General features: G+C 45.3%; 1 protein-coding gene across 2 annotated transcripts in view; it reads right to left on the reverse strand.

Annotated features, from left to right (window-relative positions):
* Positions 1–292: 292 nt before the first annotated feature.
* Positions 293–24,536, reverse strand: part of SUCLG1 (succinate-CoA ligase GDP/ADP-forming subunit alpha) — a 33,033-nt gene continuing 8,789 nt past the window's right edge. For both annotated transcript variants that reach the window (XM_031949759.1, XM_031949758.1), the window contains exons 2-9: positions 18,293–18,396; positions 15,248–15,364; positions 13,800–14,012; positions 13,593–13,650; positions 6,415–6,498; positions 4,600–4,751; positions 2,255–2,443; positions 293–545 (exon numbers count right to left, since the gene is read on the reverse strand). In XM_031949759.1, coding sequence (XP_031805619.1) covers positions 519–545; positions 2,255–2,443; positions 4,600–4,751; positions 6,415–6,498; positions 13,593–13,650; positions 13,800–14,012; positions 15,248–15,364; positions 18,293–18,396 — 944 coding nt within the window. In that variant the 3' untranslated portion in view covers positions 293–518. The remainder of the gene's footprint in view (positions 546–2,254; positions 2,444–4,599; positions 4,752–6,414; positions 6,499–13,592; positions 13,651–13,799; positions 14,013–15,247; positions 15,365–18,292; positions 18,397–24,536) is intronic.

A 24,536-nucleotide genomic window follows, 5' to 3' on the forward strand; every position in this document is an offset into this window, starting at 1 on the left:
TAAGTAAGCTGGGGGCTGACAGAGCCTGGGAGCAGGAAGGACCCACAGGAAACCTTGTCTCAAGCAACACACGAGTTTCTGAGGCAGAAGCAGGAGAGGGGGCGGGGGGGGGGAGAGGGGGGAGAAGGGGGGAGAGGATCCAGCAGGAAGTCGGTTCTGGCGCCAGTCAATGCTTGGTCATCGCAAGGACCCAGATACATTCAACACCACCTGTATGGTTCTTTAAAAAAAGTTTTTAAATCCTCCCCCTTCCCCAGGGTCTCTCTCCCCCAACGAACTTCAGAACTTCATGTTCAAATCAAATAAAAGATTTATTATTTGCCTATGATGTACAATCAGGTAAATATATCAGAAGGTAGGACGTCCCAAACACACGCGTCGCTTCCGGCTGGACGGAAGGCCGGCGCTGGGCAGGCGCGGACAGGAGCGGACACTTAGCGGACACCAGGTATGCGGAGGCCGGCAGCTGCTGGTTCACATTTCTACAGTGATTCATTCCAAGGCTTTTCTCCCACGTTTCATAACAGCTTCCTCTTCTCAAACTCCTTCAGAGACAGACAAGAACGGGGAGGGAAGAGAGATGAGACCCAAGTGTCACTCGTGCTCAACAGGACCCGGAACCTCTCCCTGCCAGGGCGGAGACAAGCCCGGGACGGGGCTCCCCAAGGGCAGCCTCTGCCCCCCCGCGGCCTCCCCGAGAGTCAGCCCCGAGCCCCACGGGCCCCTCCCCCTACGCGGGCACTGACGGAAAGGGCCGGTGCCCCCAGCGCAGGAGTGGGACCGAGAGCCGGCAGAAAAGCAGGAGCAGCCGAAAGGAAAACCCGATTCTGGTTTCCTGGGGGTCAGAAGAAACCCCCCCCACGGAGGCTGCGAAATTGCTTTCTGCGGCTGTCAATGACAAGATAAAGTCAGTGACATCCCAAGGCTTCTGCTGCCACCTGCTGGAGCAACCTGGTAACACAGGCTCCGCACTGCTGGGGGCCTTGCTCACCCCCCCCCCCCCCCCCCCCCCCCCCCCCCCCCCCCCCCCCCCCCCCCCCCCCGGGCTTGTTCCCCTTCCCTCCCCCTCTCCTGTCTTTTTCTATCTTCCTTTTCCTCTCCCTTCTTTCTTCCTTTCCCCCTTCTTTCCCTTCCTCCTTCCTTCCTCCCTCTCCCTCCTTCCTTCCTTCTTTCCATTTTCTTTGATGCTCCCTAGCCCCCAGGGTCACTCTTTAATAGGACCAATGTTAGCAATCTGACAGGTGGGTGAGGACACCAGAGGATAATAGGAAAATAAGTCACTCACTACCTCACCCAAAGACAAGGCCGAGAAAGAACTGTATCAGTATTACAAATGGGCTTTTTGGTTTGTTTTTCCCCTGACTTGTCTTGAACCAGACAGTGGTGATAATTCCGTTCCATTAACCCACCCCTCATTTATTAAGCCCCTGCTGTATGCGAGGCCCTCAGGGCATCATAAGCCCCCCTCCTCTCCAGGCCGGCCAGAGCCCAAGAGGAAGGCTCCTTCTGCCCCGAGGGAAGCAGCACAAACACCAGCTTGGACACTCGCCACAAGCTCCTTGGGATCTTTTCGAGCTCAGATTTTGGGGTGAAAAACAACCAGTAAGGAAACCAGAAACCAGAACCCCGATGACGGGGACAAAGCCTGTCCAGCGTGGACACCTAACTCAATGTTAAGTTTAAAGGCAAAGAGAAAATCGATGGTCCTAGTCCAGAAACAAAGCCCTGCCCCTCATCAGGCCTCCTCCTCCACTGTTCTCCCTTCATGACAAAAAAGGCCCTTCTCTCAGGAGGTGTCCAGCCCTGGATGGCCCTGGACGGCCCATGCCCAGCCAGGCAGAAGGGACGGTGGGGGAGAGGAGACTTCCAGAGTCAGTGACCTGCCCACCGAGCCTGTGCCTCCGGGAGCTGGCCCCGGCTCTCCAGCTGGAAGAACCAAGCTCAAATCCTGACATCTACCTCTCAATTTCTAAATGACCTTGACCAACTCAATCAGTTTGCTCATCCTTTCTTATTCACCCATGAAATTGGCCCTGAACAATTGCCTGTGGCTTCCAGAAAAGGACCCGACACTTGGGAGAGTCAGGGGGACCCTCCTGGGGAGGTCTCTCTCACAGCCACACGTACCACTGGCAGTCTCAAAGGCATGGGTTTTTTCATGAGATTTTTACTCAGAATGGAAGAAAAGAGAAAGACCCAGGAAAGGCCGGACATGGGCCTAGTCTGGGGGGAGGGGGGGTCCCCTGGCACTCACTTTGTATATGGTGCTGCCCAGCTGGGCAGGGGACATACTGACGACCACTCCTGCATTCTGAAGAGCAGCGATTTTCTCCTTCGCGCCACCTTTCCCTCCGGCGATGATGGCCCCAGCGTGGCCCATTCTCCTGCCCGGAGGAGCAGTCAAGCCAGCAATGAAGGACACCACAGGTTTGGCTTTTGGACCCTGCGGGGAGAGAAAAGTGTTACTTTTAAACAAGGGCCCAGTTCTGAAAACACTCTAATGAAACAGTCCATCAAACCACGGAGCTCAAAACTCCCACAGGTGAGTGGGGAAGTCCAAGCTGCTAGAGGCCCAGCATCTCACACGGGCCGAAACCTAACACCAAGTACTGAGCCACGATTAAAATGACAGGGTCCTCCTCGGAGACGACCCGTCTCTTCTACACAAGCTCAGGAAAACAGCTCTGAGCAGCTTCTAATTGCTCCAACTTTAGCCACCAAGCTATCCTGGCTATCCTGATGGAGACTGCCCTGGATCTCCCTCCACACCCTGGAGACCCCCTGCAGGCTCCGTCCTGCAGACTCTCTCACCCGGTGAGCTCTTCAGCCCCCAGAGGTCTGCTGCTCCTACAGACCTAGTGATCCGGTCCTTGTCTCTCTCCCGAGCTCTTGCACTGGATGTCCAGTTGGCATCTCACACAAAATATTATCTTTTGCCCCAATTTCTTCACTCTTAGAGTTACCTCTGGGAGCACCTCCATCCTGCCTCCCGGTCACCCCGATTCGCACTCAGCATCATCTTCAGATACTCACCTGCACATGATCCCCAGACCGGCCACGGCCACCTCTACCTTCGCAACAAGTCTCTCTTACATCCTGTCTCTTTATTCCTAGAGCTCCTGTCCTGGCTTAGGCCTCTCCTCACACATACACACACTGCTGGAGCAGTCCCTGCCTCCAATCCTGCCGCCTCCTCCGCTGCCAAAGGTATTTTCCTCAAGGGCAGCCCTCAGTTACTTCACCTTCTCCTCTCAATAAGCTCCAGTGACTCCCTATTATCTCCAGAATCCAACAAAAAAGCTGTTTGGTACTAAAAGCTCTTCCCAACCCAACCCCTTCCTACCTTTCCCATCTTTCCCACTGGCATCTCTGTCCCTCCATGAGGGAATGCCCCACCTCCCCCCAGACTCCAATCCCACCTTCTGAAGGCGGCTTTCATGTGTCCCCAACTGTCTTCCAGCAAATGCTAGAACCTTCCCCCTGAGAGTACCTTCTGTTATCTCTGTAGATATTTCATATCATACCTGGTTATTTACAGCACTCATGTCCAACTCAAATTGAAACAGATCCTTCCAGCATCACACTGACTTAGAAAACTACAAATTAACATGATCTGTTTTATTATATTTTTATCTCCTTAGTTAAAAAAACCTCCTTAAGTCAATCTGCAAATTGGCTTTTACCCTCTCCCACCACTTTATTAAAACTGCTTTCTCAGAAGATCATTAATGACCAAATAATTGGAAAAGCAACAATCTTTTCTTAACTCTATTCCCTCAGGCTTTTGCTCAGCATCTGACTGTCACCACACCCCCTTCCTCTGTGAAACTCTTTCCACCTAAGCACCTTCCAATGTTGAATGATCATGTCGGTTCCCTTCTTTCCTCCCTGAAGACCATCCTGATCAGCCTCCCTCTCCTTCTATTCTTCAAAACAAAACTCACTATCCAAAGAATTGTGGAAGGAAGTCCCTGTCTTCACTAGAGACCCAGAGAGAACAGAGTTACCCAGACTGGGGGAAAAACAACAATTCAAGTAATGGCTCTCCTCTCCCACACTCAACTCTTTAGTGCTCTAGGATCACTCTCACTCTTCTCAGTATTTTATCCAAATAGAATATGAATTCTCTTAAAAAAATTAAAGCACAAAAGGCAGCAGCTCAGATATAGTGGAGTATGCCCCCAATGTGGTTCAAGTTTCAGCCCTCCCCAAAGAGGATTATGAAAGCAGTTTATGTGAGAAATAAAACTTTTCACAACCTTTCTGAGCTCAAGGGATGCCAATAATCTTTAACCCCCAAAAGTATTTTATTAATCTATTTGAATTCTACATTTTGTGTGTGTGTGTGTGTGTATGTGTGTGTATGTGTGAGGGAGACCTCGTGGCCTGGTCCTGCCTGATTGACCCCGGCCGTGGCCAGGGTCCTGGTCCTGAACCTCAGTCTCCACCTCCCCCTAAGCCCAAGGCATTCAGCAGCAAGCCTGGAGCAGAGGTCTCCGGAGGCCTTCTCCTCCCAGAACCAATGACCCCACGGAACATCTCATCAAACAGGGACAACAGTTTTTAAAGCCCAACCACGAATCAGGCACGAGCCCTTACTGAATTGTGTTGTTTCAAGAAGGCCGCTGCGCTTTCTTCAGCACTGCCACCGATCTCCCCAATCAGGATGATGCCTTCTGTGGCCGGGTCTTCCAGGAAGACTTCAAGGCAGTCGATAAAATCTGTTCCATTAAAGGGATCGCCTCCAATCCCTGAAAAGGAAAAGAATGGAAACAAAAGCTGAGAAAATGGTGAGGAAGACTTGGAAGTGGCTGAGAATGTCCTTTCAGATGACCATTCAACAGCCCTCCTGATGGCTCTAAACTTTTCGCCCTGTCCTAAGATCTATGTTAAAGGTCATCTCACTTAAATTTTATAAGGTGAAAAATTCCAAAACAATGACTGGGCTTCCTTGGTGTGAATGTAAATGATACCCACCCCCACCTCCCTTCCTCCCTCTCATTTATAAAAGGCCCCCTTTTTAATAGAGTACAATTTTTCTATCTTAAATCCCTTTTCACTTTGTCCCTTTTTTCCCTAAAAAAACGATTCTAACGAAGAACAAAACAAACTACCAAAGAAGAGATATTCTAAATAAAATGTGTGCAAAGGTCAGGGCTAGTTTTGTGTATCTGTAGAGTCCATGAAGTCAAAAAAGATGTGTGTTGTCTCACTAAACACCTTTAAATCCCAATTACTGCACACAAAGGAATAAGCAAGGGCCACACAAAAGCAGCTCAGGCAGACCTGGGGGGTGCCTCTGTGGCCTCCCCCCGAAGCTGGAAGCACCAGGGCTGATAGCATGGCACATGCATGCCTAAGGAGGCAATCCCTACAAGAGAGCCTGTGGATCTGGCCCCAAGCAGAGCTGGTTCAGCTTTTTACAAGCTGATGGTATCTGAGCACAGGTCAGACAGCTTCAGTTTTCCATCTGTAGAAAAGCAATAGAAATACAGGGACTGCCTCGCTCACAGAGAGAAAATCACTGCAAACCTCAAGGAGCTATAGAAATGTGAGCCCTTGTAGTCACAAGGAGGTTAGGTGCCTTCAGTTCCTACATCCCGGGTGAAGGATGGCACATAAGCGTAAGGAAAATTTCAAAGGAGAGAAATCTACCAATGTCCAGTAAATACCATGTTCAACATAACCTAAGCTAGATAATGTGAAATCTGAAATTGCAAAGGATCAGTTAAAAACCTTACAAATAAACTGAGAAGGTAGCTTTGGGAAGCAAAGTAAATCCCATCTCTTCATTAATAGCAGGAGCTCCCATGGCATGACGTGGTACAAATCTTAGCATTTATCCATCAGAGCTCCCCAGAAGCAGAGTGCCCTGTTCACAGCCAAGGAAGGCCTGGAACTGGCACCTGCCTAGGAGATCACCCTGCCCCTCAAGGCCTTCTGCCAGTGGCTCTCTGGGAGCATCACAGAAAAAGGGGGACCATGGCCTATGACTGTTCAAGCAAAACACACAAGTCTTACCTCAAACTCTTGGCTAGTGTCCTCACCTATAAAGCTGGAACAATCCCACCTGTGCTACCTAACTCACGGGGCGGTGAAATTCATGTGAGATGAGGCACACAGAATACTATATAAAGCATCAGGACCACTTACTTCCTAAGTTCAGATCCAGCCTAAGACACGTACTGGGCAAGTCACCCAGCCCGGTTTGCCTCAGTTCCCTCATCTGTAAAATGAGCTGGAGAAGGTAATGGCAACCCATTCCAGTAAGTTTACCAAGAAAACCCCAAATGGGTCAAGAAGAATCAGTCATGACTGACAAACAGCTACATGATAGAATGATTATTACACGCCCAAGTCACTAATTTCTACTACAATCAGCTAACTGCACAGTTTCATTGGGAATCTCCTCACCAATACACAATGACTGGCCCAGGCCAACTTGGGTTGTTTGATGAACTGCTTCATAGGTAAGGGTGCCGGATCTAGATACGATACCTGAAGGAACAAGAATCCAGAAAAAGGATGTTAGAGTCATTTCTTAGAAGAGGTCACACACATTGAGCATGTGCTAGCCTTTATAAAACACCAACTCCAGTTAATCTACAAATATGCCTTGGAATAAACCCAACACTAATTCTGAGGCTGGAAAGATACAAAATGAGGCAGGACGGTTCCTGTGTTCCAAGAAAAATGCTTTTATTTTATAGGTTCTTACAAGCTAGACATGCTAAGCAAAGGAAACAGGAATCCAGGTTTCTGATAAATGAGGCAGTCAGTGTGGGATGGGGAGATAGTTTTGCTTGCAGGCACTTTAGATAAGTAAAAACCCAGAAATTCCCAGCCATTAGATGATCTCCAAATTTCAAAAAGACAACCACATTTGTGAACAGCTTCTTTCTAACCCTTCCCCATTCACACACCTATTTTGTCTCTCTTCATAATAAAAAAGCAACTAACCATAAAAAATGAAAGGAAAAAAAATCAAGGAGGGAGGCTTACTATCCAATCTCCATTAGATCTCAGGTCTTACGTCTTTTAGACACTGGACATGTATAAAAGGGCTTCATTTCCCATAGACACTAAAGGAGAGCTGGATGTCCTTTCCTTTCCCACACATGAAGTTATAAAGCAGAGAATTTGTTCTAAGCCACAATTTACAAAACAATTTAGAAATGTGATAAATAATGGGGGAGGTGATCAATGACACTAAACTCATAGACATACAGAAAAAACCTCCTCTGTTTGGGACTCCCAACAGATATAAAACTGAGAGTGGCAATCACAACATAAAGATTAACATGGCAAGCAAAAGATGTGATCACATTCATTTATTTCTGGTTATATGGTTTATGGGTGGTTTCTACTTATGATATCTGGTATAAAGAAAATAGAATCCTGAAGGCTGGGCTTTGGCAAGTATGTCAAGCAAATTGGAGAACTCGGGCAAGTCACAGGCTCTCTAGGCCTCAGTTTTTCCATCTGCAAAATGAAGGTATTGGACAAAATGGTCTCTAAAGGACCTTCCAACTCTCAGTCTGTGTAACACGGGGCAGACAGCAGCTAGAAGAACGCCATCACCAGACAAGCAGAATTCACATCAAACTAAATTGTCCTCCTTATCCCCTCAAAATGAGCACACTGATATTCTTAACCAGAGCACAGCTATTAATCACTTGATAGTTACTTGGTGCTGTGATATGGGTATAAATGAGCATTTCCTTTGAATGACATTTGGTATACATGATTTCATCAAAGAAAATTGGCCAAATTAGAGACAGTCTCCATCAGCCTGGAATACTCACAAGCCTCTGTTTTCCATTTCAAAACCACCCATTGCTTTGAGCACAAGTTCATGCTGTTGGTGGATCTCCCAACTTACAATATTACCCTCTAGGGACAGCTATAGATGACTGTTCCTGAGGGTATTTCCCAGTTTGCTGGCCTTGGCCCTCCTCTTTCCCAAAGATCTTCCATCTGATTTACTCTAAGAGTTCAAACTAGCAAGTCTACAAAGCTGGCTCCCTAATCTCTTTCTCTAGCCCTAACCTCTCCACTTTCAGACCTGGATTTCCATCTGTCCATCACACATCACCCTAACAACATCCCGCCAGCATTTTGATTTCCCTTATCCCAAACTGAACTAATCTCTTCCCTAAAATATCTTCTTCCTTCTGCCTTCACCAGTCCCCACCCAAGTTAACTACAGTTTTTGCTTCCATTTGTCCCTCTTCCTCCCCTTTCGTCTGCAGTCACATAGAATGCTATATATAACTGCAATCTCTCCTCTCCTTTCCTGTCTCCCTGCCACCAGGCAGCAACTTCCTAACAACTCTCCCTATCTCCAGGGTCTTCCCTCTTCAACCTACCCTTCACAACACTTCTGGATTTATTTCCTTCTATCTTCTGATCAAAACCAGTGATTTTCTACCATCCAAACTCCTTTGCGTGGCACCTGAAGCCCTGGCCAATCTAGGATCACTACGGCTTTGCAGCTTGTCTTATATAAGTCTCCTCCAACTACTCTCCCCCACCTCCTTGCCTTCCCTCACACTGTTCTCCCAAACCTAGATTCTTCTCTCTTGTCCCATTCCTGTCCATCCTTTAAAGTCCAGATAAAACAATATCCCCCCCAGCCCCCCCGAAGCCGAACTGACCTGCTCTGGCCACAAATGGGTCTATCTCCTCTCCACTCTATTTACCACCCTCATGTCCTCATCAGCACTTTGTACTCTTGTGTGGAATCCACCCTCCACCTGAGTATTGGATCCCTGGGAGCCAGGGACTGTGTCCAGCACTCACAGCAGGCCAGGCAGAGGGAGAAGTGCCCAGGCACGGGAGACAGGCAGAGAGAATGGGAGAGGGCTGCAACGGCCCAAAGGCTGGAAAGGGAGGAAGGGGCTAGGCTAGACAGGACTTGACATCTGATCCTAGAGGTGACAGGATACTCCTGGAGTTTACTGAGGAATGGGGGAGGGGAGGGGGAGAAGAAGGGAGAGACAGGTAATCAGACCTTAATTTTAGGAACATCACTTTTATGGCAGAAAAAGGGAGAGGCTTGGGGCAAGCACACCCCACAGGGGGCCCCTGCAAGAGTTTAATGGGAAGATGATAGGGGCCTCCACTGTCAGAGGAGAGCAGGAGGCGTATCTGAGATACATGGCGGGGGGAAGATCAAGGCAACAGCTTGGATAAGGGCAGTGAGAAAGTCACAAGTCCAGGATAACTCCCATGGCGTGAGGGTATTGGACACTGGAAAAGAGGGATAGGAAGACAATGACATCCTTTACAGTGATGGGGAAGGTAGAAGTTCTGTTTTGGAAATATTTAAGACATCTACTGGACATCCAGCTTGAGACACCCGAACAGCAGTAGTTATAAGATACTGGAGGTGACCAGGAAAGGGAGACTTGAGAACTATTAGCATCAAAATAGTAACAGACTCTATGGAAGTTGAAGGAATCACCAAAGTAGGAGAGAGGGTCAGGATACCAAAGGGATACCTACACTTAGAAGGGCATGACCTGAAAGAGGATCCAGCAAAGGCCAGAGAAGGAGTGGTCAGAGAGGTGGAGGAGAACAAGGAAAAGGATGTTCTGAAAACCTGGAAAGAAGAAAGTACTAAGGAGAAAAGGGGGATGGATCAACAGTGAAAAAGGCTTCAGAGAAGCCCACGAGAATTAAAAACAGAAAAAGCTGTTGAATTTGGCAATTAACTGCTCTCTGAAAAGAGCAGATTCAGGTGAGACTGGAAGCTAAGGCAGGAAGGGGTGAAGAGGTAAGTGAGGAGAGAAAGTGGGGGCACCTATCCCAGATGGCCTTCTTCAGAAGTCTGGCCCCCAAAGGGCAGAGAAGATACTGGGCAAGTTAGTGGGGAATGGAAGGATTAAGTGAGGGAGTTTTGAGATGGAGACAACAGGGGCAGGTTTGTTGGCAGCAAGGACTGAAAACAAGTGACAGAATGGGGGTGACAGAAGGGACTATCTGCTGGAGGAGATGCAATGAAATGGGATCGCTAGAGCAGGTAGAGGGGCTAATACACACACATCCAGAAGCTCAATAAATGCCACAGAACGTTTTACTCCACCACATACTACTCGCACCCAGGTCCATGCCAGTTTTAGATGGCATTTCCTCAATGGGGTCTCAGGGTCCCTTCCAGTTCTAAAGCATTATGGAGCTATTTGATTTCCTCTAGAGAATACCTACCCAGCATGGGTCTACACCCAAATGTTCATTTGCAGCTATCGTTTGCAGATAAAAGGTCATAGAAAGCTAATCCAATGACTTTATTCTTCTGGCGGACTTTCAGCTGCAGATTCCGATTAGTTTGTTTAATGCTTTAAGCAAATTAAGAAAAACAGAAAACGAGAGTAATTGTGTACAGTAGTTTCCTCTCCTGTCTTCCCTCAAGAGTTTAAACAGTAAAAACACATTCATAAAAAAAGCCATAGTAATAGAAGCCACAAATTTGGCACAGAAGCAAGTTAAATGCTTCCCATTTGGAGGCCGTTTGCTTTCTTCAACGATATTCCATTACTGATGTGTTGTGTTATTACTCAGTCGCCATCAACATAAACTCGAGTCTCCCCATTCCACTCCAGCACAATTACATTCCAGCCAGATTAATTTAGACACATCTGCAGGAAGGCTCATCAATCTCCCGCTGCCAGACATCAGGCTTTGGGACAAAAGGTTAGGAAGGGGCCGGGTCACAAAGGGCTTGGAATGGGGAACAGAGGATTTTAGACATTAAGCCGGAGGTAATAGGGAGATTCTGAAATTACTGGGTCATGGTGAGAGAGGAGGGTCTGATCTCCTGGGTATGGTCATCAGAGCAAGAGAAAGGTGCAAATGCCCCTTTGCATTTGCAAAGGGTAGGAGAGGAGACATTTTTCCTCTCTTTCATGAGTGTATCATCTCCATGCTTAGATCCAGTTACTGACCCCTACAAAGGCAAGGTGTGCTACTGGAGAACGTTCGCCTGCCTCAGAGGCCAGAAAACCTGGGGTCAAATCCTGCCACATGGCCCGTGACCTGATCTCTCACACAACCTTCCCGACTCACAGTGATGGAGGAATCTGCTTAGAGTTCCCTTTATGAATGAAACCAAAGCCTGAAAAATATAAAATAGAATCCATCCAACCATCATTTTAGATGTGGCCATGGCTGAACGTCTGCTCCTTTAGACCTATTCTACCAAGATACTTGCACAAGAGCCCCTTTCTCATTCTCTTCCCAACTCCATCTTCTTTGTTAGATCCCTTCCAAGTGAGCACGAGCTCACCGGCTCCAGCCTCAGCCCTTCTTTTTTCTCCTTGTGACTTCGTCCATCCCACTGCTTCCGGGGGAATTCTAAAATGTGTGTAGTTGACTTCTTTCTTTCTTTCTTTCCTTATTTGCACAGATAATTTGACACTGACACCTGCATAGCCTTGTTTCAGATTTTCCCCTCCTTCCCCCCATTTTCTCCCCTAGGTGGCAAGCAATTCAATATATGTTGTACATAAAATCTATCTTAAATCCATTATGTGTAAATATATTTATATAATTCTCTTGTTGCACAAAAAAAATCAGATCAAAAAGGAAAGAAAATGAATAAGAAAACAAATGCAAGCGAACTACATCAAAAAGAATGAGAATGCTCTGTCATGATCCACATTCAGTAACCACAGTCCCCTCTCTAGGTGTAGATGGCTTTCATCATCACAAGATCATTGGAACCGGCCTCAATCATCTCACTGTTAGAAAGAGTTGACTAATTTCAAAACAAAATCTTGGTTCTTAACTAGAAGACCTAAGCAAGGGCCAGCAAACTCTCATTAAACATTGTGAGATACACACTAGGAAGCAAAATGTTGAGCTTTACAATCTAGGCTCAGGCCAGGAGTAGTCAGAAATCCCTGCCATTAGATGGTAACTGGGAAATAAGAGAAATGACCAAGAAAAAAGAAAACAAAGTAAATGTGCTCATGTCTCAAAAATGCATGAGAAACTACTGTTGAAAAGGCTTGAGCGTTATTATCAAGGATGGCGTGTAATCATACCCACCCCCAAAGTATATCCCATATACCCTCTCACAAGCTACAGACCGTTATTTTGACAATTCAGGGTTTCCTGAATTAAGTACCACTCAATCAACTCTGGATTCAATAAAGGAAGGGAAGGAGAACCCAAAATGTATTTTTCTGGTTTGGTAGGAATCAAGCACTCCATCTAATTTCCAGATTAAAACTTCAATTCAACAAAGATTTACATGCAAGGGATTGTAGTGGGCACTAACAATGTAAAGACACAAATTAAACAGTTTCTTACCTTCAAAAAGCTTACTTTCTACTTATATCTTATTTTTAAAAAACTAAGACAATCAGTTATGGTAGCCTCAAACTGCAATCCCTGCTGCTGAGAGAGGTGGAAACCAATGGATCCCCTTGAGTTTGGTAGTTCTGAGCTAAAGCCAACTGGGCACCTGCACTGAGCACACACCAGTATGGTGAAGCTCCTGGGAGTAGTGGACCACCAGGCTGCCTGAGGAGCAAACCGGCCCAAGCAGAAGAAACAGGACAGATCAAAGCTCCTGAGGGGCCATGGCACCTGCATCCTGGGCGAGAGAAAAGAGACCAAGTGTCTCAAAAAAATTTCTTTTTAAAAATCTAACCAAGATGATGGCTTGGTCCACACATAAACTAAAAGTCCCCAAAGGCAGAAACTAATTGCATCTGACCCTTTTACCTCCACCCCTTAAAAGGCATTAACTGAATGGAGTGTGAACACTATGGTTTTGAACTCATTTCAATAGAGCATGTGCTGTCTCTTAGTTGCTGTTTCTAATAGTTTTGTTGACTTTTTTTCTGTTACAAGAATTCTAGGGAAGAGAGGTTTAAGAGAAATAGACTAAGATACATAAGGAAACTCTAATGTTAAGTATATTGAGCATATCATGGTTTTAAAAGGCTCCATATCAAATTGAGTGGAGGCCCATCAGTTGGAGAATGGCTGAATAAGTTACGGTATTTGAATGTAATGGAATATTACTATTCTAGAAGAAACAATCAGCAGGTTGATTTCAGAAAAGCCTGGAAAGACTTACAAGAACTGATGCTGAGTAAAGGGAGCAGATCTGGCTCTTTTCAACAATGAAGTGATTCAGGCCTGTTCCAATGGTCTTGTGATGGAGAGAGCCATCTGCACCCAGAGAGAGAACTACGGAGACTGAATGTGGATCAGACCATAGTATTTTTATTTTTTTGGTTGTTGTTGTTAGTTTGCTTGGTTTTTTCTTTTTTCTTTTTTTCTTCTTTTTTGCACAGGATAGCAAATATGAAAATATGTTTAGAAGAATTGAACAAGTTCAACCTATATCAGATTGCCTGCTGTCTAAGGGAAGGGGGAGGGGGCAGAGGGAGAAAAATTTGGAACACAGGTTTTTGTAAAAATCAATGCTGAAAACTATCTTTGCATGTATTTGGAAAAATAAAATACTATCAATAAAAATAAAATAAATAAAGCTTTTTAAAGGTTTCTGTGTTTTCAAACTTTAGGATTTTGAGAACTGAAAAAATAACAAGCAGGAGAGAGCTCTCAATACTCACCAATTCTTCCTTTCTTGTGAATGTGGCCAGGCATGATGCCGATTTTGCATTCCCCAGGCTTAAGGAAAGTAAAATAGAAGCAAACACTTTAGTAGAAAAGACTTTTTGAAACTCCCCAAGAATTACAAACAACTCACACAAAGACTCAGGTTAGCTCAGAGCGGGAGAGCAGACAACAGGCTAAATCCTGGCTTGCCCTTTACTTACGTTGATGACTCCAGGGCAGTTGGGGCCCACCAGCCTCGTCTTCCCCTGCCGGAGCAGGGCGTGCTTAACACGCACCATGTCCTGCTGCGGGATCCCTTCTGTGATGCACACGACCAGCGGCATCTCGGCTTCTACGGCTTCTTGCACTGCAGCAGCAGCAAAGGGGGGAGGTACGTAGATCATGGAAGCTGTGGCTCCCGTCTGTTCTTTGGCCTGAAACACCAATCGTGGCAAGGTTTTTATCAGAGCCAGCATACCCCAGGCCTGAAGAAGAGTTCTATAAATGCTTAGTTAATGTTTCTTGGCATGAATTTTCAATTGGTGAACATAAAATAAAAAGGGGGAGATTTTTTTTTTTAAAATATAAGAATTATGATTATCGGCCTAAGCAATAGAACTTGTGTAGAATAATCAGAACTCATGGTGAAAATTCTGTGGTTTTTTTTGTTGTTGTTGAGTTTTTAATAACACTTGGATACAGAGTAGAGAAAATGCAACTGACTCCTTTCCTTGCAGAGAAGGGCTCATGGGCATAAAACACAGTTTATTCAGCCTGTTTGTTAGTTTTGCTGAACTGCTTTTTTCTTTTTTCAATCTTTATTACAAGGAAAGGCTTGCTATGGAAATGATTACTGCTATTAGAAGTAGTACTACTACTACTATTGCTATTATTAAGAAATCTTTCATCAAAGGGCCTGGCTAATAGTCTCCTAGCAGAGTCTTTCTGTGAATATTTAATGGGAAATTGTCTAGGACTGACCCTGCCCCAAAACTGGATAATGTTTCCCCATACACCTATTACAGGGGTGGGTGAGTTACCACCATGGATGAGGGGCTGGAGATGGAGGTGAAGGAAAATAGGCTTGGGAACACCATTTTTGCTCTGCACAGAGTAGGGTCAGACACAGCTCTTAAGTTGAGAAAGGAGAGATTCTTCTCCAAATGAAGCCATAATAAAAGTGCTAACAGCTGACATTTTTGAAGAAGCAGGATAGCCCAGAGGTCAGCAAGCTGATCCAGTCAGAAAGCCCTGAGATCAAGTTCTGTCTCAACTACATCCAGACAAATCATTTAGCCTTGGGGGACCCTGGCAACCTGTCATGTAGCATGCTGCCTTAGTAGAGAGGAGGCCTCCCCAACAATGCAGGATGAGATCACTTCTTTTATAGGTCACCTACAACTGCCAACCTTTCTAGGAAGAGGGCCAATTTCCATTTCCCAATCGCTAGGAAATCCCCAAGAGTGACCGTGTCCACAGGATGGGAAAGGACCACAGACAGCCTACAGAATGACTCCATTTCTGGTGTCCATTTAAGACGAAACCTAACTGTTTTCAGTCTCCTTCCAAATTCTTAGCTCTCTCTCTTGCAAGTAAAAAGTGATCTTCCCACAGAGACACGATTCCTCATACGAAACCTCACTCCCAGCCAAGCTATAGTGTTCCTTACCTCCTTCACAGTATTAAAGACAGGCAAGCCCAAATGTGTCTTGCCTCCTTTCCCTGGCGTTGTTCCTCCAACCAGCTTCGTGCCATATTCCAATGCCTGCTGGCTGTGAAAGGTGCCCTGGGGGAGGAAAAAAGGCAAAAAACATTTGATAAAGGGAAAGCTGAAGGCCCCAAGAGTAACAAACACAGCCTCACACACTTTAGACCTTTTGCCATAGAAATAAACTGATAATCAAAAAGAGGAATAGCCGATCCCTATTTTCACTTTAAAAATATCAATTCTCTGTTAAAGTAAAAATAAGTTATCTTTGTTCTTGAACCTGAAAGGGAAGAAGATAAGCAGGGGGAGAAAAAATCCTAGTATCACTTTATGGGACATATTTGAGGAAGATTTCCATTCATAAAATGTTTTATATAAAAGTTCAGATACTTGCCGGTACTTCCAGCATCTAGAAAACTGTCACACAGAAAACTCAAGTGTGTGTGTGTGTGTGTGTGTGTGTGTGTGTGTGTGACAGTTCATTTCTCAAAGATAATGGGCAAATAAACATTACTATTCTGCCTAGGATGGGGAATAAAATTGTTCATATTAACAACAGGACCAACATTTTAAAACAATTATTATTAACATATTTAAGGGAGATCCCATACAGCAAGAGGTTTTTGTTTAAAAACTAAGACTTTTGGATAGAGAAAATTATAAAAAGTCAATTTCCCATAATTTAGAAGGCAGTCTGTGGAATATCCAAGTCCTTTGCCTCTTCCCTACATCTTCTTGCTGGGATCGTTGGGATACTCTACTACCCATGAGCACCTTCTCTAGGAGAGACGGGGAAAGTAGAAGGAAATGAATTTAAAAACCAGTCCACACTGGAGAGCCAGCCTCTAAGCCCGGAGAGCCCACAAGCTCTGAGTAAGATCTTCACTGGCATTAGGAGTGCCACAGATCTGGACTAGAAAGAAGGATAGAGACATGCCGTGTGCCAGGGACTCAGATACTGTGTAAGATCACAGAATCACAAAGTAACCTGGAAAAATTTCTACAATCATCTAGTCTGGTCTCTTCATTTTACAGAAAAGGAAAATGAGGTCCAGAGAGGTCAAGAGCCTTGCCAAACATCTAGAATTCGTGGCAGAAGCTCGGGCCTGCGATGCTCCCATCACTCCCGCAGGAGCCTGGATAAATCTCAGGAGATGGTCCCAAGGATGATTCCGTGCTCCCGGACCAGGCTGACATCAGGAAAGGGGCTTCTACCTCCTCTGCCTCCCCAGACCAGTAAACAGTTAACAACAACCCCCCGTTTTGGTTTTACTACACATTTTTCACAACAGTTTTAGCAGCTCATAAAAGTCAATATGTGAAATGAATGTTGGCAGCCACTGGCAATTTGCATTGCTGGGTATCTATTAAGAAATAAAATTTTCCCTCATTCATATGTGGAACAATGAGTGCCTGGGAAAAAAGAACTAATGAGCTGAGATGAAACAAAAACACAGAGTCCCTGCGGAAATAAGCTTTAAATTTAAAACCAAAGCATTGCCTCCACAATAACAGCTTCTGAATGAACAAACAGTAACTAGGACAGTTAAGACCCTCGGCGGCTGAACGTGAGCCTAAAGTCAACAGGAACAATGGACCACGATGGAGACAACGAATCTAACTGTCCAGACCAACAACCACCTGAGATGGGCCCCATGGGCAGGACCAGCACTCAAGTGATGCTCCAGGGAAGGACCCCCAGCCCACAACCATCCCCTGCTCTGGGGCCGAAGCCCTGCAGGAGCTCCAGCTCGGGATTCTGGGTGGGCGTCTCCCCCAGGGGAGCAGAGGTGGGACAAGGCTCAGTAGCTGTTTGGTAACAGGATGTCAAATTTTCAGCCACAATGACTCTCCAAGATCAATAGAACTGGAGAAAGCTGCCATCTGTGCTGCTTTGTGCAGACAGCAAAAAATCACAAGCCCTCCAAGTACTGGCTGGAGTATAACCACATAGGAGTTTTCTATGCAGCTTACACTTTGTGGCTAGGAAGCAGGGGGTTTCTGGCTAATCCAATATTTTGGTGATAAGTGACAAAATGCCTGCTTTCGGGGAATTAAAACACAGTAAAATGTTTTTATCAAGTTATTTGTATGTACACTTCCTTTCCTTCCCCCATGGGACCGTAAGCTCCTCGAGGGCAGAGAACGTTTCTCAAACAGCTGTTTCTCATACATACCTTGCCTGGAAGACATACAGTATTTGTTGCTTATGTGCTAAACTTAATTTCCTTTTGAGGGTATTCAAACAGATGATTCAAAAGGTACTTCATGATTTTGTTTTGTCTTGGGGGTGGGGGTCACTGCTTTGAACAGCAACTGTTTGCCCCATAAATGTATGAAAAAGCTAATGAAGAGAGTTACATGCTATTGATTAGCCAACTTTTACTGACAAAAAATAGTGGTAAAGAAATGAAGCTAGAGGGAGGAAAAGAGGGGAGAAAAGGAAAAACTAATGATGTCACTCACATTTTAAACCAGAAGTAATTCAGAAAAAAAAAATTCAAATAATGAAAGGAATGACATTTTATGAGAAATATTATTCCATCCAAATTGATTTTTTTAAATCTTCATGAATTAACAATGTGTTTAATTTTTAAAGTAATCTCAAAGTAAAAGAGCTTCCAAGCCACAGAATTGTAGAGCTTGTTGTTCTACAGGTCCTGAAATAGGACGTAGATGCACCTTAAGGCAACTAGTTGATGCAGTGGATAGAGCACCAGCCCTGAAGTCAGGAGGACCTGAGTTCAAATCTTGCCTCAGATACTTAACACTTCCTAGCTGTGTGACCCTGGGCAAGTCACTTAACCCCAACTGCCTCAGCAAAAAAAAATATATATATATATATAATAATAATAAAATACATCACCTCATAAAGAGATGAGGAGAATATTTTGTTATCACGTGCCTCACAAAAGAGAACAGGAAATCATCACTCAAGGACTTTAAGGGGGAAAAAATGAACTAAACCAATCCTTCCAAGACAGAACATTGACAGCACGTACACACCTGCTTGCCGGTGAAACCCTGGCAAATAACCTTTGTGTTTTTATCGATGTAGAGGTTTTGCCTCGAGGCTTTGTAGGCGCAATGCCGGACTCCGCTCTGCTGCACTGAAAAACAGAGAAGGCGATGATGAGTATAATGGGCACACAACTGCCAAGTCAACAGCAAGTCCAGAAGCCCGATGCCCCTGCCAGACTCGCGCCTCAGCCGTTCAGACAGAAAAGCCACCCGGCACTCACCACCAGGCAGAACTCAGTGGCAATGGCTGCACTGAGAAAAAAGAAACAACTTCTCCATCTCGGTCCCAGGTGGGAGATTCAGAGCCAAGGGGCGCTTCTCCCACTGGGAGGGTGACTGGAGGATAACATGGCATAAGGCTAAGGGAACCTCACAGAGGGGGGAGGGCCAGCTAGACAGGTGGTTCTCTCTGGGGGTCTCTGGTTCTAGTCTGTTGGGCCCATCTTCTGTAGAGTTCAGTGTTCTTCGGTTGGTAAATTTCATTCAAACTTAAGTCTGGCATTCAGGCCACTTCCCCCTTAAGGACTAACTCTAAACTGTTCCCTTGCCTATATTCTGTGCTCCATTCCATGCCTTCCCTGAATACACAGCACATACATTATATAATACATATGTTGCAGTATCAGTGCAATATTCTATTAAAGGGAGATTTGAATGAGAATTGCAAAGGATAAGGACAGAGTCTCCACACAGATTATATAATATACATGTTGGAAGTATCAGTGCAATAAACAGAGAAAGTGCCATAAAAGAAAATGTCAATAGGCAAAGATGGGGGAGAAGGGATTTAGAAACTAGATCTAGAAAGAATTGAAACTAGAAGAACTTTAAAAGTCATCTTAAGTCTTTCATCTAACTAAAGACACTGAGGCACAGAGAGGTGTCTTCCCCAAGATCACAAAGGTAATAAGGATAAGAGGCAAGATGTAAACTCAAGTCCAAAGTCCCTCCTATGCCCTACCCCCATCCCCACAGACACCAATCCCGAAAATAGAAATAAAAGAGAAGAAACTTGTTGTCATTGGGAGTTTGGAGCTTCTTCAGTGGGCAGTGGGGAGCCACGGAAGGTTTCACATGGCCAGCTCCCTGCAGGTAATGTGAAAGGCTACGCTTGGACTTCCATGTCAGAAAGATAAAACGAACGGGTTATTTGGGCTGGTTTAAGGGAAAATTAACTGGAGAGATGACAACGACTGTATGACTACCCCAAGTAAGAGAGTAGATTGCAGTGAATGGGAGAAATGGATTGACAAGAGCATGGCAAGGGAGAAATGTCACCCCACAGAACAGACAAAAATCAGGGCTTGCTCGGCTCTCTGGGATAAAGGAAAGAGAGGAGAAGGGAGGGGGGCAGCAATGACCGAGGCTGAGGAATCAGAGAGGAGAAAGCTAACAAATCCCACTTCAGACAGCAGACTTAGGGACGCTGACAGGGACATCCAGAAGGAGATGCCCAAGAAAGGACCCCTGACCTTAGTAACAGAAGCCACCCTCTGACTTCCCCTTTCCCTCTTCTGTTCCCTGCACACCGACAAGTCAGGGCCTAAGGCAGCTAATGAGAAGAGCAAAATGAAGTCCTTCATGACGATTGGATGATGCTGCTCAACTGGCAGAAGGGCTGAGCTAATCCAGGCCCTGCCACTGAGTCAGTCTCGGTCTCTGAGCCTGATGTGGGCATGACCCGAGCCATGGGACGGCCTCCTACCTTCCCCACTTAAAGGTTACTTCTGGATGCCTTCCCACACTGTATCCCACAAGATAACCAACAACCAGACGAGACGGCCAACGCCCCAACCACTGAAGTCTGTCTTCAAAAGGATTTTGCCAGAGCAGACCAGAGGTCAGCAAACAGCTTCCCTAGCAGAAGAGCCAAGAATGGTTTTTATGTCCCTTAACACAAAAACAGGGGATTTAATACCAAAAAAGGAAGTTTGCAGGACTCATCCCAGGTCCTAGTGTGCAACAATGTGAATCTGTTAAAAGGAAATTTAACAAGAATAAATATGAAGTCTTTCATGTTGGTATAAAAGGAACAAGTAGAAAATGAGGGAATCGTGCTTAAAGAGCACCTGTTCTTAAAAAGTCCTGGGGGCTGAAATGGCCTGGAAGCTCAAGGAATCAGCAGAGTGAGGAGGAGCTAAAAAGGTAACAAACCTCAGGAGGGAACATGGGCTCCAAGACAGAGGTGATAATACCACTGGGCTGAGTCTGTTAATGAATTCAGAATAATCTTCGCTGGGCTTTTAAAGCCCTTTAGAAGCTGGCTTCAAATCCCACCCTTCCATTCTTCCTGTACCCCACTCCCCCTGCATTCTCACTATTCAGTGACAGCCCCCTCCTTGCCCCACCTCTGGCCATTTTCACTTGTCTTCCTCCTTATCTACCCCTTCTAGCCTCCATGGCTTCCTTCAAGTCTCATCTAAAATCCTACCTTTTGTAAGAAGCCTTGCCCAGGGCCCCTTAGTGCAGGTTCCAGTCTACTCTGTACGTATCCTGTTGGTGCACAATTGTTTGCGTGTCATCTCCTTCCATAGCCTGGGAACTCCCTGTGGGTAGGGAGCCTTTCTGTATCCTAGCACAGAGCACAGGGAGAGACCTAAAAGCACGCTGACCTGACTTACACCGGCCGTGAACCTCTGACTGTGTCACTGTTAGGGTGTAATGTGCTGACAGCTCTCCAGCCCGCCATGCCCCTCTCCTCCGGCCCTCGAGGTTGGGCCTGAATCTTAATTACTGGGAAGCTGAGAAAAGCCATGACTCAGACATAACACAGGAAGAACGCGGGCATGGAACAATCAGGGAGAAGCTGGAGAGAAGTAAAAAACAAACACTATAACTCCATGAAAGTCACCACGAGTGCTCCCATTCTGGGCCCAGCTCCTCTGCCACATGCAGTGTGTGCACGCTCTCCAACCAATTCTGTGCACTATTTATCCAACTGCAGAACGTACTCTAGACTACTAACACAGTCATCCCTTTAAAGGGAAACGGAGGATTCATTTAAGAAACGGCAATATGGGGGAGCTTGCTGCCAAATAGGAACCCAGAGGACATTATCATCCCTAGAGAAACTTTTTCCCTTTGGACCTTGGACTACATCCACATCCCATATCTCCCTCTGTTTATTTCTTGCCTTTTATTATCTGAAGACTGAACAAAATTATCTCTATTGTTCTTCTTCCCACGGTGTGGGAGAAGCAGTGTCCTCACTCCTCAACCTCCCTGGCAAGTTAGGGTAGTTTTTCCTTGGGAGGTACTGACACCATTCTCAGGATATAATCGCTAAAAAGACTAAAGACTGACCTCCATGGGCAGCAAATTGCAAAGAAATCCCAAGTTTAATCCCTATCTCTGTTTCCTCCCTCTTCCCTTCTTCCTATCCTTCTCCTGAGAGTCCATTTGCTTGGGAGTTTTAATTCATTCTCTGTGGAATTTCTCAATTTTTTTTGCACTTAAGTTGCAGTGATTTTCATGGTGGTCTTTTTATAAATGCTTATCCCATTTATCACAAGTACTGCAATAGATCAGGTCTTTTTACACTTTTTCTACTTGCACCCCCTTTCAGCCAAGAAATTTTCACATGATTCCAGGTACACAAGCATATAAAATAGATACACAAACCAAACATTTACTGATAATAAATCATAATTTTGCAATCCCCAATATTCAGCTTTGAAATTCCCTATGAGGACACAAACCGTTTAAGAAGCAACACATTAGATGACCAAAATCATCTGAAATTATGCTTTACATTGCCTTTGGAGGCAGGATGAAACCAGGGTTTACCAATTCTTTTATTTGAGTTGTTGACTCAGTTTAGGAGTCAGCCTTCCATTGATTGCCACCTTCTTCAATCTTCTAGCTTCGTTTACAACAAAAATGTTCCATTTATAGCATGATAACCAATCAATTTGATTAAGGGTCTCCTATGCTCCAGAGGCACATCCCAATAAATCAGGAGGGCACTGGACATATAAACACGATTAACGAAATAATCTCTTCTTGGAAGGTATTCGATCATCTAAAAATTTCTTTCTTAGCTCCTTATTGCCTTTTCTACAATTCTGTCACCCCCACTGCCAAAGCAGAAAAGAATCAAGGCATTAATAAAGGGCACCCTGTATTTTCCTGTTTCAGAGGTTGCCAATGTTAAGAATTCATTAACTCTCCAGTAGTAGTAGCGTGCTTGCATGGTGAGCCTCTTGATACTGAACTAGCATAGCCCTCCAGAAAGCAGGTAGAGACTACTGGTAAGCCCAGAGGTGACTCCTTTACAACATGGTGGAAGAGGTTAAGCTTGTAATGCTAGCAACACTTTTCCAAACCCAAGATCATCTCTATGTGTTCCCAGGCTGCTCTAGGAAGCGTCAAAGTGGGCCTCTGTCAATTGACAAGAATATCCAACTCTAATTAACTTGGAATTTACTTAGCAAATTAAAAATATTAATGGAGCTAGGGAAATGTTTAAATTACTTAAAAGAGTATGCTTCTCAAGAACTTCAAATTTATTTAAGTACAATTAATAATCTCATAATAAGCCATTCTTAAGTATCAAAGCACAAGTCAAATCTTTTAGGTTACTTTATGTCTACTTTACACAACTGAACTTAAAATGATTGACATTAGAATAAAAAGAAATCTTTCCAATTACCATTTCATTCAGCCTTCTTTTTTAAAAAAATAATAAAACTACGTTTCCTATAATGATCTGTAAGTCACATTGGCCTTTCTCCAAATTACCAGTAAGACTATATTTTAATGAATTCCATGGGATATACCTATATTACTTTGTTATAATGGAAATTTTGCTGATAATAATAATGCCATACTACCAATGTAGTATTGCCAAATTCCTCTCTAGTGAATTTGTAAATTGAATGTTGTACTCTGAACTCAGTGAGGAAGAAAGGCTGTGAAACTCAAAAACCACTCTCAAAAGAAGGTCCCAGGATATAATGGAGAAAATAATAGATTTGCATCAGTTCCAGGTCCTTCTCTGCTACTTATTACCTATGATAGTCACAATCGATCTCTTTCAATCTCGGTTTCCTGAAATGAAAAATGAGCTGCTGTAAGCACTAAAACACCTACAACCTACAACTTATGAATGGGTTTATGTTCCAAAAGGTGACTTTTTTTGCTAAGTGACCTCCCAACTGGTACCCAGCGTCCCACAGGAATATACCACATGTGGTCTGGCTCTAGGATGGACCCCGAAGTCCACTCTGATGCCTCCCCAAGTTGGAAGGGCACCAGAGGTCTGGCCCACTCCCACCTTCTATGTTGCCCAACTCACCTTCTCCCCCTCTGCCCAACCCCTTTATTCCAAGCACCCCAACCTGGTGGGGGCCCACAGAACCTCTCAGGCAATGGCCTCCTGACTGCCTTCTCTCCCTGGTCTGACCTCACCCTTCCCCAGAGCTCCGCAGTGAAAGTCTCTGCTGCAGCCAGGATAAAAGATGGATTTCCTGGCTGGCACCTCTCAGCATCCCAACCATACACAGAGTTCCCACAGACAGCGTCCCATTGCTCGCCTCGCGTTCCCCCATGATCTAATGCTCTCCCTCCCCTTTTGTCTCTTCCAGCTGGAATCCTTCACTACATCCAAGTCTCGGCTTCAGGACTGCATCCTCCCTCTTGTGAATGCTGCTCCCCAATGTTCCCTCTTGGGGTCCCCATTTGGACACACTCATCTCTAGGTTTGCAGCGAGAAGAACAGGAAGCCCTCGAGAGCAGCCTTTTCATTTGTCTCTGCTACAGGTATCAAGCTGCTCGGTACATGGTAGAAACAGAACAGGAGAATGAATGGAATGGAAGGAATGGAAAGGCTGCCCCCTTGGTCTTTTCCACTTTACCCAACTCTCCCAAGAGCTCCCTTTTCTTGAGGCAGCATCCGGACCCCACCAAGGTCGCGCTCCCAAGACCTTGGAGCTGAGGAGTTCTAGGGTTGGCGCCAGGTTTTGGCCCAGCCCTTCCAGAGGGCTCTGGGATTTCTGAGGAGAGGCGGGCAAGGCACTCTTGGCTATATTCACTTTTTTGCTTTTTAACCACCAATTGGGGCAGCAAAGTGGTGCAGAGTGTGGAGTATGGAACCACAGAAAGGCTCCACCCCCACCCCCCCTCCGAGTATAAATCCTGCCTCAGACAGTCATTTGTTGTGTGGTCCTGGGCAAGTCACATAACAGTGTGCCTCAGTTTCCTTATCTGTAAAACAAACTAGAGAAGGGAA

Source organism: Sarcophilus harrisii, chromosome 2, assembly GCF_902635505.1.
Source record: "Sarcophilus harrisii chromosome 2, mSarHar1.11, whole genome shotgun sequence".
Lineage (NCBI taxonomy): Eukaryota > Metazoa > Chordata > Mammalia > Dasyuromorphia > Dasyuridae > Sarcophilus > Sarcophilus harrisii.